At 57.0% G+C, this 17,903-nt stretch overlaps 1 protein-coding gene across 1 annotated transcript in view; it reads left to right on the top strand.

Annotated features, from left to right (window-relative positions):
• FAM20C (FAM20C golgi associated secretory pathway kinase) overlaps positions 1-17,381 on the top strand; it is a 49,252-nt gene extending 31,871 nt beyond the window's left edge. The window contains exons 4-10 of the mRNA XM_025415972.3: positions 5,479-5,571; positions 6,527-6,642; positions 13,564-13,744; positions 14,317-14,426; positions 14,579-14,660; positions 15,683-15,742; positions 16,382-17,381. Of these exons, the coding sequence (XP_025271757.1) occupies positions 5,479-5,571; positions 6,527-6,642; positions 13,564-13,744; positions 14,317-14,426; positions 14,579-14,660; positions 15,683-15,742; positions 16,382-16,631 (892 nt within the window). The 3' untranslated portion in view covers positions 16,632-17,381. The remainder of the gene's footprint in view (positions 1-5,478; positions 5,572-6,526; positions 6,643-13,563; positions 13,745-14,316; positions 14,427-14,578; positions 14,661-15,682; positions 15,743-16,381) is intronic.
• Positions 17,382-17,903: the final 522 nt, after the last annotated feature.

Genomic DNA, 17,903 nt, shown 5'->3' with positions numbered 1-17,903 from the left:
CACAAGTTTTCTGTTTTCCCACAACTTAAAGAACATTGAGATGTGAATAGCGACAGTAGGGACTGGGCGGGGAGGAAGGGAGTGGTCCCACTGCGCTGAGGGCCAGCGGGATGGAGAAATCACAGTTGTTGGGAGCCAGGGCCTTTCTGGGGACTCGGGGACCGTTCCTGCAGCCAGCCCTCTAAGCCGGCACATGGCCTCCCCAAGTCCCCAATGAAGCCTGGCACCTGACCCAGTCCTAGTCCCCAGAGGTGGTTCTGATCCGGCAGGAAAGGCAGACGTGCAGGGCCAGCGGGAGCCACGTGTGACCTTGGTGCTCCCTGGAGAAAGAACCCAGGACCTGCTATTTCTGGCTGTGTGATTCTGCACAGGCTTTTCCCCCTTCCTGACCTTGGATTTCCTTGTCATTAAAATGGGAACAAGGACCAGAGCCCTGAGGGACTCACGTGGTCTGTACTAGATCCTGCCTCTCTGGCTTCTTCAGAGGCACCTTCTCTCAAAATGTTCTGCATCAGTTCTTAAAAGTCTAATAAACGTAGCAGTGATGGCATGACCCAATCTGAGGAAAGAGACCGGATTTCACAACTGTGCCAAGGTTGCTAAATCGCCGTGTCCTCCCCGGTGCTTTCCTGTGCCAAAGGTTCTGTGCCAGTGGCCTGTGCTACTGTGGCCAATTACCAGAAGCTGAGTGGCTTGAGGCAACACGAACGTGTTCTCCTACAGTTTTGGAGGTCTGCAGACTGTGCTACTTCTGAAGGCTCTGGAAGGCCATGTGTTTGCTTGCAGAGAAAGGCAGGAAGCCTCTAGAAGCTGGAAGGTCAGGAAACAGATTCTCTCCCAGTGCCTCTCTCTGAAGCCACCACTGTGGCCTCTTGCGCAGTTAGATATCCCTCTGCCTCCTTATATGGACTCTTGGGATGACGTTACACCCCAGATGATACAGGATAATCTTCCCATCTCAAGATGCCTAACTTAATCACATCAGCAAGGTTCCTTTTGCCCTTTAAGGAAATTCAGACCATAGATTTCCTAAGAGAGTTCAACATAGTAGTCATTCTCACTTTAGTATAAAAATGCATGATCAGCTCTTACTGTGCTTCCTCCTGAGCTAAGGGAAGTCTCCTCTAAAGGGAGGGAGTTTGGGTGTGGTTGGCTCTGGAGAGGAGGGAAAGAGGGAATGTGGAAGAGTGGGAGGCCCCAAGAGCTGGTCCTGAGCAGCCCCTTGTCAGGGTTTAGCAGGCCTGGACTTCAGGGTGTCAGGATGCTCAGCATTCCCCTGGGGGCTGCCCTCCACTGCCTGTTTCTCATGGCCTGTGGGGCTCAGTGTGGTTGTCCAGCCAGGCAGAGGTACGAGGTTCGGGGGCCTTCCTCGAGAGCAGGACCATAACCTCCCCCAGGGTCCGGGCCTCCTGAGTTCACCGTCTTCCTGCTTTGACCTTGAGTCACTGCTGCCAGGGCCTTTCCCTGAAACCATGTCCTTGGCTGTGCTTGGTGCCTGGTTCCTTAGCTGCTATTTTCCGAGGAAAGTGAGCTGACACTCCTCCGTTGGAGTGGGGCTCCCAAGCTCTGATTGCTCGCTGCGTGGGGGCAGTGACCCCGGGGGGGGTGGCCAGACCAGGAGCCTCCTCCTGTGCCTGCGCCCCTCGGAGGGGCTGCCGCCCGCCTTGGGCCCTCCCAGTCCCCGGGAGAGGACAGCGACTTGCTGGCACTGTGCTTCCGGGTGCACACTCGTCCCCAGGTGCCTGGGCTCCCCGCCCCTCGTCAGGGCAGGCACAAGCTCCGGGTGCCGAGCCAACCCCGACTGTCTGATAGCATCTTCTTTCCACATTTCCATGCTCCGCGCCCCAGGAAGAAGGCCAGAACCCCGGGCAGACCACTCCCTTGCCTGGGCCCAGCTTCCGCCACCCACCTGGAGGAAGGAGAGGCCGCCAGGCGACTAGGTTCAACCGTGTCCGGTCTCCTGCCGGGTGCAGTGAGTTCAGAACTTTTCCAAAGTGTTCTCCCCAGATGGCTGAGTGAGCATCAGCATCTGCTCTCCAGTGCCACCAAGGACGTGGCAGGAAGCTGGCAGTCCTCCCCAGAGGGGACCATGCCCAGCTCCTCCCAGCCCAGGGTGAGGTGAGAAATCCCTGTCTCCCCTCCACTGGTGCCCAGAGCCTCCTCCAAAGCCCTGATGCTGTGCCTTGCTCCACAGCCCAGCCCTGAGAAGAGCTCTGGGACCCCCTGATTTTTCCTCTCAGGCGGGGATTAGCTGGTAAGGATGTCCTGCAGGAGGCAAGCTGATGGGTCATGTCGTGTCACCAGACCGTGCAGGTGGGTGGCGGGCACAGCTAGCAAGTGTCTGCTCCCCAGATAGTCAGCAGGAAGAGCCAGCCTGCCCGTCTCGAGTACCCTTACCACTTAGTCCGGGCCTCTTCTTGCCATTCTTCCTGCTTCAAGCCCATTTGTGTGTGTGAGTCTTGGCCACTCTGATGACAGGAGCCAGGGTCAGCTGGCCGCACCCAGAGCCCTGCTCACCTCGTGGGGATAGAGACTCACAGAACTACCCCCATTCCACAGCTGGGGAAACCGAGGGTCCTTCACTGCCACCCACAGGCACTCTGTCTGAAACAAAAGCCTGGGGAGGCCCACCCTAGAGCCCACCGTCCCTGCCACATGCCCTCTCCCCTTTGGGTGTTTCCTGAGTTCCCAGCCCCACCCTTAGCAGGACAGGTTAAGCTAAGCCCCTACCTCAAGTTGCTCACAGCCTACAGGAGCCTTAAGACCATGCCCAGGTCTTTCACACATCTGGAGGCATTGCTCAAGGAGCACACAGGCCCCGGGAGCCCCTCAAGCACCTCAGGGGTAAAGACAGTCGCTGAGCATACAGACAAACAGCATTTCATCACCACTTCTCTGCACTCGGCCTCATTCTGGGGAGGGGCATTTGGAAGCTGAGACAGCCAAGCAGAAGGCCTGTGTGTGGCCTCGGGGTGGGGGGAAGAGCTGTCTCTTTGTGTGGACAGCTTGGGGACAGAGGTCACTGGAAAGCCCTGAGGTGGGAGACAGGAGGGAACCAGGAACTGTCCTGGAACCTGATGACACCACCTCCAGGAAGTGTCTTGGCGCTTCCCAGGTAGCAGGGCTCGGAACCACCTGCTTTCCAGGTGTGCAACCTGATAAGAGGGATGAGCTGGAGTGAGGGTGAGGGAACAAAAGCCAAAGAGTTGGCAAGTAGAAATGCTCACTTGTTAGCATCACAGATAAAGTCGCTGCACATGGTGATGATGGTGGTGGTGATGGTGTTGATGGTGGTGATGGTAGATATTGAAGAAATGAGGGAGGGAAGAGCTCGAGGCTGCAGACCGATTTGCGCCCATTCCCTGTCCCTCCATCAACTCATTTATTTATTGCACACCTGTTCTAAAGCTAGGCACTCCTGCCCCAGGCCCTGCGAACAATGCTCTGATGTAGCAATGCCAAGTTCCTCTGCAGAAGGTGCGTGCCAGCGCAGGCCTGCCGGGTTGCCAAGGAAAGCCTGTGGGGGCTGAGGCTGATCTTGAAAAGGACGGAGGAGGCCAGTATAGGTGGAAAGCCCATCAGAGGCAAAGGTGCAGAGGTGGGGAAGTCCGGGGAGCTGGGTCTGGGAGAGGTGTGGTGATGCTGGAGGCAGCGCCGGGGTGAGGAGAGAGGAGCGCAGAGCTGAAGAGGGAGCCAGGAGGTCTCTGGTGGCAGTAATCCTGGGTTGGGGGTAGGCACCAAGGAGATGGGGTGATGAGGGCCATTTGGGGAGGCTGAGCCTGGCCAGCACCCTGTGGCCACCTGCCCCATACACTCTCATGGCTGCTCCCTCTGCTTCCCTCCTGCCTGGACCCTCAGTGCTCACCCAGGGCTCGCAACCCTAGGTATGCTAATCTGGCTAGAAGGCCTTGGGGCTGAGGGTGCAGGAGCTGAGGCCTGGCCACAGAGCCTGGGGTGGACCTGCCCCTGGCTGCCCTTCTGCTTCTAGGCCAAGAGCAGAGCAGTGGGCAGTGGGATGTGCTTATGCCTAGATTTGTGCTGGTCACTCATCTCTGGCTTGAGCTTGGAGCCTCTTTTGCCACAAGGAAGCCAAACTATCTTCTGTGCCACCACAGGCTCCTTTGCGGGAGGGTGGCTGTGCCAGAGAAAAGGTAACAGACCAGGTCCTACTTCTCTTGGAGATGCTTCTGACACCCTGTCCTGGCGAGGAGTGCTTGCGAGTGTGTATGTGTGTACACATGTGTGCGTGTGTGGTCTGTAGCAGGCAGTCAGGACCCTGGCCCCGCCATCAGTGACCCTCCCTGGGCTTCAGTGGCCCTCCTGTGAAGACGAGGTCCTTGAGGCCCACCCTCCCTCCCTGGAGGCCCGCCCACACTGAACCTCATCCCACAGAGCCCCAAGAGGCAGCTATGCCCACTGTCCCTTCAGGGTGTAGAACTGGGTATCCCAGAGGGGTCACACACCAGCCAGTGGCAGAGCTGGGCCTGGGGACGTGCTCTCTGTTCCATGGAGGCAGATCTGACAAACGTTCTCCTGCAGACAGGGTCTGGGGGAGCCAGGAGGGGTCTCCCATCTTAGCATGCATGCATGCAGACCCCAGGTGCATTTACCAGGAAAGGCCTCTGAAAGGAAAAAAACTATTCTGGAGGGGCTTCCTGGAGGTGGTGGCCACAGATAGAGCTGGCCCACCTGGAGGGCAGACAGAAACCACATCAGGCCAGAGGAGCTGCCGGGGTCAAGGGCATGCAAACAGCCCTGGAGAGGCAAAGCCAGAGAGACAGCAGGCAGAGAAGGATCTAGGTAGGCCCACTGTTCCGCTTAGGTGAGGAAAGCAGCACAGAGGACGAGGACTAGGGAGGCCTCAGGCCTCACCCACTAGAGCTGCACCGTCCAGGACAGTGGCCCCTAGCCAGGTGCGCCCACTCACATCCAGATCGGCCAGAATGAGACACATCAGCCGGTGCCTCAGCCACACTAGCACACTGTGTGTCTAGAGCTGCACGTGGCTAGTGATACGTAGAACGTGGTCTTCTCCACAGCATGTTTGGACAGCACCGGCTGGGGCTGGGGCCATACGAAGAAGCCCATCCTGTGGTGCAAATACTTCCTCATTGGCTGATTTGAAGTTCCCAGCAAGAGGTCACTGAAGGTGGCCTTGGGGACATGCATCAACTCATCATATGCTATTTGCACCTGCAAACGCAGGAGAAGTCAGCAGCCAGCCTCGAGAGCAGACAGTAGGATGCCGTGAAATAACTGGGAAGTGATGAGATTTAAATGTTTATTACTTTTTAAATGTAACTTATGTGGTTGTGTGTTTATATATAAGCTGATTTTTAAGGATGACTTTAACAACTGGCTCAGAACATTCTTGGAAGTTTGACAGTCTGTTTTTGCCAGCCGGTAAAAGCCACCTGTACCCTTTCACTGGAGGGTTTTGACGGTGATAAATCCTTTGTTTCATCCCATTTTCTCCAGGCAAACAAGGGAGCAGGAAACACCACCTGACTTCTTTTATTTCTCTGACTATGAGAGGCACAATGCAGAGATCGCTGCCTTCCACCTGGACAGGTGAGCTGTGCCCCAGATCCGTCGCCCGTCTTCTGGGATGGCTCTACCGCGCACAACATGAACTCCTTTTTGGTCTCCGCACTGCCGCCTGCTGCTGGGGAGCTGGGCAGGCGGTAATGGGTGGCCGTGTAGGTGTGCCCTCCAGAGGTTGTCACGGGCCAGCATCCGGGGGGCGGGGGACCCCATCTTGGCCTTCTGGAGCTACCCTGCTTACATGGCAGGGACCTCCAGCTTGGGGTGTAGTCCAGGCCGCAGCTTCACGGTCCTCCAGGCTGGGTAGAAAGCAGAGTCCCCGGGGTCCCCCCAGACTTGCAGATGAGGGTTTTCTTAAGACCCCCCGATACATTGAAGTTTGCAAGGCCTGTTTTGTTTTGTATTTTTAAAGATTACAAATCCTGTTTGGCAGCCACAGAAACCCCAAGTCAGATTTTCAACAATTTCAGCTACTGAGCATCCCAAACCCAGCAAAGAGCCCTTCTGTGAAGAGTAGTTGCCACAAAGGCAACAGGGGTCACTCACTTGGGAGGTAGAGCTTGTTTATGACACAAGGCGGCAAATATAGCAGGCAGGGCATGCCTGCAGGAGTGTGTAGGGGGATATAGGACGCCCGGCAACCCATGCCCAGCCACCTTCCCTCGGAGGGCATCTGGGGGCAGCACATGGGGCTCGTATCTGTGCAAGTGGGTGAGTGCAGTGCAGTTCAGATGGCATTCCGTTAAAAAGTGGCCAAATTAATTTTAATTTATTGAGACCTGAAAGGAGGGTCTGGGCACCTGGCAGGCCTCTGCTAGAAATAAAGTAGTCTCATGGAGCCCATGTCTTCTGGTCGCTGACAGCACCAGGTAGAACTGTGGGCTACAAGTTGGGCCTAACCCCTTAGGCCCAACGCAGAGAGATGGGTATTCATTCTGCCCCAGCCCGGGCATGAACCCTTTCCCTGTCACTTTCCCGCCAGGATCCTAGATTTCCGCCGGGTGCCCCCCGTGGCTGGCAGGATGGTCAACATGACCAAGGAAATCCGGGATGTGACAAGAGACAAGAAGCTGTGGAGGACCTTCTTCATTTCCCCAGGTAACCAGCTTATGACATGGTAACCACCAGTGTGTACTTACCTTTTTGACGAAGAAGAAGGATTATAAAGAGTAGTTGTATAATCCAGCCCGTTGCTTTCATGGGGCCACATGCAGGGCATCCCTTCTGCTGGACAACACAGTTATGTGTTGGGGTGTGTCTACATCGTAATTTTAAAAGGCTGCCAAATGGCCATGTTACCATCCTTAAATCAATCCCCTGGTCTGGGTATAGAGGTTTTTCCTACCATTTGTTTGTTTTCGAAGACAACATGAGTTCATTTTTTTTTTAAGATTTTATTTATTTATTTGTGAGAGACAGAGAGAGAGAGAGGCAGAGACACAAGCAGAGGGAGAAGCAGGCTCCATGCAGGGAGCCTGACGTGGGACCCGATCCCGGGACTCCAGGATCACGCCCTGGGCTGACAGCGGCGCTAAACCTCTGAGCCACCGGGGCTGCCCAAATGAGTTCATTTTTGAAAACTCCCAGCCACTCTGGAGAGTCTTCTCCAGGTGGCCGGGCTAGAGGAACCTCTGTTCTCTGAAATGTCCCCTGGAGTAAGAAACACCCTGGCAAGACCCTCACCCAGTGGCAAGGCCTGGGCTGCCTCCTGGTGCCCTCAAGGGTGGCAGGGGCCTGCGTGTACCATGTGCTACAGAGAGAGAGGGGCTGACATTTATGGAAAACTTTAAGACTATATCCTCAATCTCCAGCGCACACCTAAATGTAAGTCACACCCTCCAGAATCATGGGTCCCAGGTGCTGTGTGACAGCAGGTATCCCTGTCCCTGAGAGAACTTGAGCCAGCAGGGCTGCTAGCAGGCTTGCTCAGCCTGAGCGTGGGGAATACCTTCAGTCTCAGGGATCTGTCCCTTGTATGCGGTTCCTGGAGGTGCCAGAGTGTCCAGGGGATGCCAGAGAAGTGGAGCACAGGATGAGCATGGACCTACCCTGGGATAGAGACCCTCCTGGTGGTGAGGGCCTGTCCGTGGGAACGCCGTGGCCACACCGTTAGTTCATGCACATCAAACCCACGTAAGGCCCTTGACTGGCTGTGCCCGGGGGTCCCCGACATCTGGCTTCTGCTGGTGGTTTGGGCTGCATGGTTTCTTAACAGCATTCACAGATTTGCCTGGGGTGAGGCCCACGGCTTAACCAGGCTTCATTTCGGTCATCCGCAACTCAGCACACCCTCACGGGGCTCCTCCTCTCTGACCCCATAACAGGGAAATAGGACAGAAATCTCCTGCCCCTGCTCTCTGTGCCTCAGCGGCTCACCCCGTGACCAGAGACCAAAGGGTGCTTCTCGGTCAGCCTTGTCTAAGCCTGCCCTTTCGGTAAATTTCTGTGGACATGTCTCATACATCCTGGGCAGCTTACACACCCAGAGACGGGAGCTCATCGGCTCACTGGGAACTCAGCTCCTGTTTGCACAGCCTGAGCTTCTGGGAAGGTCCTTCTGCAAGGGTGGAAACCTGCGTCCCCAATCTTGGGTTCTAGTGCCCTCTGCTGGAATTACGCCCCCCTCCTCCCCCACCCCAAGACCTCGAGCTGCTCCTTTCCCTCTGCCCACAGCCTACCCCAGGAGCTCTTATTCCCAGCATCTGTGATCGGCCTCCACACCCTCACACGCCACACCCATGCTGCCCCAAGTGCTGACGAGCCTTCCGAGTCCAGGCTGGGTCACACCGCGGGACGCCCAGGCTCTGTGGCTGCTCCTTGTCCGTGGTTTTGTGGTTTTTATTGTAACATTCCTGGTGATGTTGTTCAGTGTTCAAAAATTACAACATACCTGCTTCCCACACCCACCGCCCAGTTTATCACTCACCAGTGTCCCTCTATGTTAGGTGGATGCTCTGTATTTCTGTCCTGGACTAGTTCTGGGGCTTTCACCACAGAACCCACACCCACCGAGGGACTGACATAGGGTCAGCAGAGATGGGCCAGAATGCCTGTTATTGCCAAGGGCATACTTGGGGGAGTGGCCGTTCAGGCTGGATTGTGTCCCCTCGGCAGAAACTAGCCCATTCCCATGTGGGCAGCCCCCAAGCCCCTCAGACGGGGCTGCGCCTGCCAGTGGGGCCTGCAAGGAGGCTCCCTGGGCCCTGCGTCCTTCCCCTCAGTCATCACACGGTGGGGACGGGACACGTACATCACTGAGCACCTGCTATTGCCAGGCACTGCTGTGTGCACGCTGTGGGATTCCTCATGTAACTCTCAGGCAGGACCGGGGGGCAGATTGTTTCGTCATCCCCGTTTTTAACCGATTTTATCAAGGTGTGATTGACATGCTCTTTGTAAATAGTGTCACAGTGAGAAGTTGCATGAGTTTTGATAAGCAGAGAACTGGTCCATCCTTCCCGGTCCCATCCTGGCCTATATCCTCCGAGACAACACAATCTGTTATGTATCTCTGAGGGTGACTTCGCTGCTTCTGCAGTTTGCACAAGCGGGAGTGGCACACGGTGTGTGCTGTCGTCTGTCTGTCTGTCTGTCTTCTGGCTCGGCAGCACCATTCTGAGATCCATCCGCATGGTCGTGTGGTATCCAGCATGTTGGTTTTTAAGTCAGAGTCCGGTTGCACCAGACGGATGCAGTGCACGTTGTCATGCAGTCATCTGTTGAAGGCACCATCCAGAAGGGACTCAGTAACTTGCCCAAAATGAAGAGAGGAACTACAGTCTGAAGTGTCAAGAGAGGAAAATGCATCAGGATGTTTCCATATTTAGTTTTCTCAGGGCAGAGGGGCCTCCCCTCAGGAGCTGCCGTGCCAGGGCTCTCAAGGAAGGAAGGGGCCGCGGAGCCACAGCATCCAGGGCCCCAGCACTGATGTTCTGCGTGTGGTGGGTGATGGGTTGTGGATTCCTTTCTGTCAACAGAAGCCAGAGTCAGTCCCTCCTCTGAGCAGGCACATTAGGACACGTGCTGCCCACTGTGGTGGTTTGGTGCTCCGTGCACTGCAACTGTCAGCCCTGGCCTGTTCCCAGTGTCCTATGGCGATAGCGAGGATGCCTGCGTTCGGCACCATGATTGCCGGAATCTTCCATGGTGCCACTCAGATGGCTGGATCCCTGTTCCTGGTGTCTGGACCTGATGGGACGCAGCGCCACTCCATCAGCCGGATCTCTTCCCAAAAGCCCTTTGAAGTGTGTGGTTTTCTGTAACGCAGCTGGATGGTGGGAGCCAGCGTCGACCCCATTCTAGAAAACAAAGTCTATTCAGATTCACTTGCACCCCTTCTGCTTTGCATTGCTAGAACCATCCAGTCGCAAAGTAGCCACAGAGGCCAAGCTTCACTTGAGCTTCAGGCACATGTTGGAGAGGTTAATCTTCCTCCCACCTCAGAGGCCCGAGTAGTTCTGCTCTGGGGTCAGTCATGAAAGGGGAAAGTCACAGTCACCAAGAGGGGAGCTTGGCACCAGCTGAGAGCCGGAGGGGCCTGTGGCAGGTACAGGCAACCCTCTGGCCCAGCCCTGCCTGATGCCAGCCTCTGGCAGGAGGACTGATACCCTAGGAGGTGGGCTGAGCTCAAGTACACTGCGGTCCTTCTGTGCGCCAGAGACAGGGCCCTGTCAGTACGGAGGATGGTGTCAGGATGCAGAACTCACAGGAGAGCAGCCAAGTGCCCCCCGCCACATAGCAGTGCAGAGGCAGGACAGGTCAGAACCCAGTGAGCTGAGCCCCACAAATTCCTTATGCTTTTTCGGTAAATATCTGTGGACACGTCTCATACATCCTGGAAGGTGCCCACATCCATGGGTTTCCATAGGGGAGCCCACCTCCAGGATGAGACACAGAATGTGAGCAGCTGGGAACCCCTCCCAGCCACTCAGCCCCCACCCACATCTTTAAAGTGGCTCTTGTTCCTGCCACATGGGCCAGGGGTCTGGGGACCCTGCCCACACACTATGGACACAATGTCCAATTTAAATGCACGTGGAGGGTGAGAGGGGGTCCCAGGCTGGGCCCAGATGTCTTCAGGCCACTCCTTTATATATATATATATTTTTTTTATTGGATTTCGATTTGCCAACATACAGTATAACATGTGCTCTTCCCATCAAGTGCCCCCCTCAGCACCCATCACCCAGTCACCCCATCCTCCTGCCCACCTTCCCTTCTACTACTCCTTGTTCATTTCCCAGAGTTAGGAGTCTCTCATGTTTTGTCACCCTCTATAAAATGAGTGGGAAAAATTCAGCCACTCCTGAGTGACGGTAGCTCCCCAGCATTCCAGCCCCACCTGACAGCCACCAACATGTCAGAGCCACCCAGGTTGGACAAGGATAGCAAGCGTCCCATTCTTTGGGACTCACCTTCTTGCCGGGCAGATCCCTGAAATGCTCCTGGTCTCCACCCTCAGGCCTCACAGGTGGGGGGAACGCGTCAGTCCTTGTGCAGAGACCAGCCTGTCTTCCCCCAAGGTGTCAGGTGTTGAGGAGTGGCCTAGAGTGCTGGGGAAGGCAGGTTTTCCTGTGTCTATCTCAGTTGTCATCACGGAGATGAAACAGGCCCCTGCTCCTTCCTTTCCCTCGCCCACTTCTGTCCAAGGGCAGGGGCGAGCTAATGACCGCTCACATGCAGTGGCCCCTGACTTGCTGCTACATATCTGACTTGACCTGGTTACTGTGTTTAACACCCAGCCCCCTGAGCAGGTGCTGCTGGAGCCGTCATTCAGGTGTGGACACTGCAGCCCAGGGCAGAAGCACCCCACCGGGGTTGCACCCCTGGGAAACTTTCCGGGCCTACCCTGGATATCCCTTTAGAAACCAGACTTGCATCTCCGAGGAGGAAAACGCCGTGTGCTCACAACATGCCTTTGTCTCCCAGCGTGAATCCATCTAAAACTAGCTCCGGCTCCTAGATTAGACACCCCAGGGCTCTGGCCAACAGGATCAGAGAAAGACTTTCCTCCTGAAAGTGGAGCCGCTGCCTCGGCTGAGGCTGTTTTGGGTGTTGGTAGGATGCTGACAAACGAGGTCACAGACTGATCTTTCCTGGATCGTCCTCTGTGGCGATCATCCAGCGCTGGCTCTGGGGTCACGAGGTCCTGGGAGGAAGAGAGACAGGCGATCCAAGCAGGGACGCGCCGTATGCCAGCAGGGCGCCTTCCCGTCTCCTCTGGGTGGCTGCTCACCGGGCGCAGAGACTCTTCACTTGCAGGAGAGCAGACAAGTGCCCCCCACCACGTAGCAGGGCCTTGCCGTGCATGTTTTCATTCCATGAGGAGAGTGAACCTGTGGCTGGAAGACCCTGGGAGCCTCGTGAGTGTTGCTTGGGCAGGGTGTGCGGCAGCAGCAGAGGAGACGCCTCGTCTGGGAAACTGGCTGTTTGCACCTTTGGGGGCTTGTGCGTGGTGCCTGCCCCTCTGGCTGCCGAGTTACTACACACTCCAGGCTCTGGAGGGTTTCTCCCCCGTACCCACAAAGCAACTGAACTCCGTCGGGAAGCACACATCAGGGACAACTGGTTGGGGTCTCCAGCGACAGCTCACCAAAGCACAGCAGCCAGTGATGCGCGATTTATCAATGACTCGTCTTACTGAGACATGAGTCAGATACTATACAATTGGTCATCTTTTTTTTGGCAACAAAATGACCATGGCACTTTATTCTTTTTCTTTAAATAATGTGCCCATCGTTTGTGCTTAGATTGAGTTAAATTTGCCCTGCTTTATTATTATTTTTTTAATGAAACTCATCATTTTGAAGTGTGCAATTCAGGGGTTTTGAGTACATCCGTGATACAGTGCCACATCACCACTAGTTCCAGAACATTATCCTCACCCCAAAAAGAACCCCATCCCTGTTAGCAGCCCCCCCCCCAGGTCCCCCAGCCGCTGGACCACCACTGTTTTCTGGATGGATCTGCCCATTACAGACACGTCACACACACGGAGCGTGCCAACCTGGGTCCCTCGTGTCTGGCTTCTGTCACGGAGCATCACGCTCTTGTGGCTCATCCACGATGGAGCCTTGTTGTGTCAGCAAGGCTGACACTTTCCCATTGTGGGTAAACAGTGTTCCATTTTATGGATGAGCCACATTTTGTCCACTCGCCTCTGGAGGGACACGCGGGTTGTCTGCATTCGGCCACTGAACTGAGCTGCTGGGACCCTCTCTGTACGACGTGGATGCTCGAGCGTAGAATTGCCACGTCGTGTGGTCATTGTGCGGCAGACTTAGTGAGGAGCTGCCAACCCGGCTCCCAGGGGGGCTACACTACTTGGTGTCCCTCCAGCACCGTGTGTGCCTCCAGCTACTCCACACCCTCAGCAATACTGGTCCATGTCTCTTCCCCCGACTGAACCTAGCCTGGTGGGTAAGAAGCAGTGTCTCACTGGGGTTTCAGCATGCACTCCCCGAATGACCAAAGACATGGAGTATCTTTGTCATGTCCTCGTTGGCCATTTCTATATTTTCTTTGGAGAAAAGTCTGTTGAACTCCTTGGGGGCATTTATTAGTTGGGCTATTTACCCTTTTATTATGGGGTTGTACAAGTTCTCCTGTGCTGAGTGCTAGATCCTTGTCAGGGCTACGAGTTTTGAACATCCTCTCCCACTGTAGAGTGTTTACACTTTCTTCATGGTGAGAGTGCCTTTTTTTTAAGGCACTGAACACTGACTCTAGAATCTCAGTAGATGCCAGTCTGAGATCCGAACGCCAGCTCCCCCAGCTGTGTGGCCTCAGGCAGGTCAGCTCCTGTCTCTGGGCCTCTGTGTCCTGTAGCATGGGTTGCAGCAATTCGTAAGAGCCGGGGTGAGACGGTGGGTGAGCCTGGCCTGCCAGAAGGTGTGCCCCGGGGCCTGGCCCCAGACAGACAGGTGGGGAGGGCTGGCGTGAGGGTGATGCTCCCCCCCGCCCTACTGATGCCCCCCCCCCGCCCCCGCTCCACTCACCAGTATGTCCGTCTGCCACCAGCCAACAACATCTGCTTCTATGGCGAGTGTTCCTACTACTGCTCCACCGAGCACGCCCTGTGCGGGAAGCCGGACCAGATAGAGGGCTCGCTGGCGGCCTTCCTGCCAGACCTGTCCCTGGCCAAGAGGAAGACATGGAGGAATCCCTGGCGGCGCTCGTACCACAAGCGCAAGAAGGCAGAGTGAGTGTCGGCTGGACAGGCCCTGCGCGTGGCCCGCATCCTCCTTACTCGGACATCCCGGGGTCTGAGAGGCTTCTGCCCACTTTGCTCAGAGGGGCCTCAGGCCCGTTGACAGCCACAGGGGTAAGGAGTATCAGGGAGGGGAGGCACACCCCCTGCCTGCCCCCTGCGTGGCTGGCACCTCCCCTTTGTGAGTAGATGGCGGTGAGAATCAGATGCACCCCCGCAGTGGAGCGGACTGGCCTGCTGCAGCCCGAAACACAGCTTGTCCGAGTTTGAACTCCACTCACACTCCCTGCCCTTCTTGTCCCTTGTGCAGAAGGGTGGCCATGGAGGTATCTCTGTGACTGCTGTCCAGGCCCTGTTTCTTAATGGCAACCCTCCAGATGTGGTTTGACCACCTCCCAGCCCCACACTCCTGTTGATGCAGCCTCAGCTGTAGCACTGTTCTGTGGTGACACCTCTTTCCACCCCCAGTCCTCACTGCAGTAATTCTGCTGTGCTGAGCTGGTTGGGGCCTCCCTGTCCACACAGAGGAGGCACCTGGCCTTCTCACACTGGCTTCCCTGCAGGTGGGAAGTGGACCCTGACTACTGTGAGGAGGTGAAGCAGACACCCCCCTATGACAGCAGCCACCGCGTCCTGGACATCATGGACATGACCATTTTTGACTTCCTCATGGGTATGTCGCAGCCCCAGCCTGCACTGGGAGCTCCCACCCTACATGTGACCCTGCTGCGGCCAAACACCTGCTTTGCCCCGTGGCTCTGGCCTTGGGGTCAGACGTGGGCAGTGGGGGACAGCCCTGAGTTTTCGGTCTGCTTCTCTCCACAGGGAACATGGACCGCCATCACTATGAGACTTTTGAGAAGTTTGGCAATGAGACGTTTATCATTCACTTAGACAACGGAAGAGGGTGAGCCTTCTGGACCTGGGAGGACTCGGGGTCCGAGTGCGGGTGGTGGCCGTCCCCTGGGGACGCTTTGTGTGTGATGCAGCTCCTGTCGGCAGGAAAGGCCTGTAGTGTTACTCTTCCTGACCATCAGGGTCACCCTGTGTGCTGAGTCCTGTCATGTCCTCCTGTTACCCTGGGGAAACTGAGTCCCAGAGAGGCTACTTGCCCAGAAGGCATCTTAGTCATCTGGGACTGGCTCACTGGGACAAATGGCTCTCCCTGCCCTACGAAGAGGGCCACTGCTGGCTGGCTTCTGGGCAGGCCTGGGCCACCTAGGAGAGCCCTCTGCCTTATGAGCAGAGGGGTGCATGCAGGGACCTACATTCCTAAGTGGTTAGAGCTGCTGGTCTCAGATGCCTGGACAGTTGTATGTGGGGGCCACAGATTCCCAGCTGTAAAAGACAGCACTGCGGCTGGACCCTGGGTTGCCCCACCCTGGTGCCTTCTCCCCTCAGCCTGCCTCAGGTCCCACATCTATGAGCTGCTGCCCAGTGCAGTGGCCAGAACACCAAGCAGCTCTCAGGGGCCTCTCTCATCCCAAGCCCCACGTGTGCTGCTGGGGACAGCAGAGACCGGGACACACTGCCCAGAGACATACTGCCCAGGCTGCTGGGGACACACACTGGGGACAGACTGCCGGGGACACACTGCCTGGGACACTGGGGACATACTGCCCAGGGTGCTGGGGACACACACTGGGGACAGACTGCTGGGGACACACTGCCCAGGGACACATTACCAGGGGACATATTGCCCGGGGCACTGGGGACACACTGCTAGAGGACATACGCCCAGGGGTGCAGGAGACAGACTGCCAGGGACACACTGCCTGGTTTCCGTGGCCCTGGTGGCCTGGCAGGGCACACACGAGGTGCTGCTCACTGCAGTGCTTGGGGTCCCCCGGGGGATGCGTGTGGGAGGTGGTGCACACAGGAGTCCTGCTGCCCATGGCACCCTCAACAATCCCGCTTTCCCTTGGGCAGGTTTGGAAAATATTCCCATGACGAGCTGTCCATTCTGGTGCCTTTACAGCAGTGCTGCAGGTACGGTGTCCACCCTCTGCCCCCCTAGGGAGCCCCCAGCCTGGCCACAGGCTGGGCAGAGTCCCCCGATCCCTGCCAGCCAAGATACAGAGAAGAGGGGCTCCCCCGAAGCCCCACTCCCACTGCACGGCAGCACACAGGCTGGCACCCCGAGACCTGGCGGCAGGAGCTACGGCTCTGCAAAGCTCTTCCTGGCACGCAGCTCATGCCAGCCGTAACGGCCCATCTTACAGATGAGGACAGTGAGGCTCAGACAGCGTCCTGCCCCCAGCGCTCTGTGCCACTCTGCAACCCTCTCTGTGGGGCTCCACCCCCCCCACACTCCCCACCCATGCTTCCTTTTACGGTTGATGAAACAGGCCACAGGGCAGGTGTGGAGAGCTGAGCTGGGCACCGTCCCCTGGATGGGTGGGCTGTCCCTCCCCACCCTGTGTCTGCCTGGAGTATTGGGTCCCTGTGCTCACCCCTCGGGTCTCAAGTGGCCACCTGCGCTGCCGGGCAGGACGCTCACCACGGTGCCTCTGAGCAGGTCAGGGACCAACCCGGGACCACCCCACATAGAGCCAACACGGCTCCTCATCCCGGCCTCCCCATACCCAGTTTCTGGGGGTCAGGTACTGACCTCTGTCTACACTGCAGGATCAGGAAGTCCACCTACCTGCGGCTGCAGCTTCTGGCCAAGGAGGAGTACAGGCTGAGTCTGCTGATGGCCGAGTCCCTGCGCAAGGACCGAGTGGCCCCCATCCTGTACAGGCCGCACCTGGAGGCCCTGGACCGGCGGCTGCGCATCGTGCTGCAGGCCATCAGGGACTGCGTGGAGAAGGACGGGCCCCACAGCGTGGTGGAGGATGACCTGGACCCCGAGCACAGAGCGCCCCCCGGCAGGTAGTGACCGAGAGCCGCCAGCCTGCCGTGGAGGAGGGACACGCGCATCTGCACCGTGAATTCGGTGATTTCAGGAACAGACAGGCCACTCCGGGAATTGGGGAACCACGGGAACGTGAGGTCCTTCGGCAGTGGGTCTGACAAGACACGTTGTATTCGCTTTCAAGACCAGAGAAGGTTGGGGAGGGGGCGCTCTGTGCTCACGGACGAGGCGGCCTGGCGGCGGGGGCGACCCACCCTTTTTCTACGGAAAGGAAGCCTTTATTTACTATTTTGTATTTATACATGGTGTCTATGTACATAAATAGTGACACCTATGCAGACCCCAGACCACCTACCAAATGCACACAAGAGGGCCGCGCCCACTGGGGCCGGACTCTCCCCCCAGGTGCACTCACTCTGGACCTAACTTGAAACAAGCCCCCATCTCTCCCTCCTGGGGCCCCAGCCCCATGGCTGAGTCCCGTCTCAGTGCAGAAGGCACCCGGTGTCATCATGGGCTGGTGGACGGACAGACTCCCAGTTTCAGAGTGACGCCAATGACCACGTCTTCCATTTCTCAGAGCCGCCCAGCAGCACCTGGACTTTTCTCGGCGGCTGAGGGTGCTGCTCATCTTCTGACTCTGCTTTGATAGTTGGTGTAAATACATCACATGGGCTCCTCTGCGGGCCTCGGCAACAGGCTGAATTTTGCAGCATTTTTGTGGAATAGTTTGCAATGTGGTAAAAGTGCAATAAAACTAGAGCAAATGTATGTTGGAGTCTGGGTCCTCATGCCCTGAGCTCCGCTGCCACCCACCCTCCACAGAAGTAAGTCCTGGAACTGGGTGGAGCCAAGGCTCAGCTTTCCAGGCGCTGTGGCTGGCACCGTGGCTGGCACCGTGGCTGGGAGGAGGGCCTGCAGGCAGGAAGAAGAGGGGGCGAGCCACATGTCCCACTTCTGGTGTGGCAGACAGAGCTGGGTGAGGGTCAGTCCCAGAGGGTAAGCATCATGCCTACACAGCCCTGGCACCTGTGGGCATACTGTGTTTGCCCAGAGGAGCCAGGACATTCAGGGCCTGAATGCTCCCGGGAGCCCTCCTGGAGGCTCCCCCAAGCCTGTTGTCTGCGTGGGGCGCCGTGTGGGCACAGGATTCTATGACAGGCCAGCCCCAGGGCTTCCAAGAAGAGGACTCCCCTGAGGGCCAACATAAACCCTGGAGCTCAAGAATCCCTGGGAGCAGAGCACGCTGGTGCCTCCTGGGCTCTGCATCCCATTATGCCCCAGCCCCCCTGC

Source organism: Canis lupus, chromosome 6 (assembly GCF_003254725.2).
Source record: "Canis lupus dingo isolate Sandy chromosome 6, ASM325472v2, whole genome shotgun sequence".
Taxonomy (NCBI): domain Eukaryota; kingdom Metazoa; phylum Chordata; class Mammalia; order Carnivora; family Canidae; genus Canis; species Canis lupus.
The sequence above is the reverse complement of the archived record's forward strand: the minus strand, read 5'-3'. Positions and strand labels throughout refer to the sequence as shown.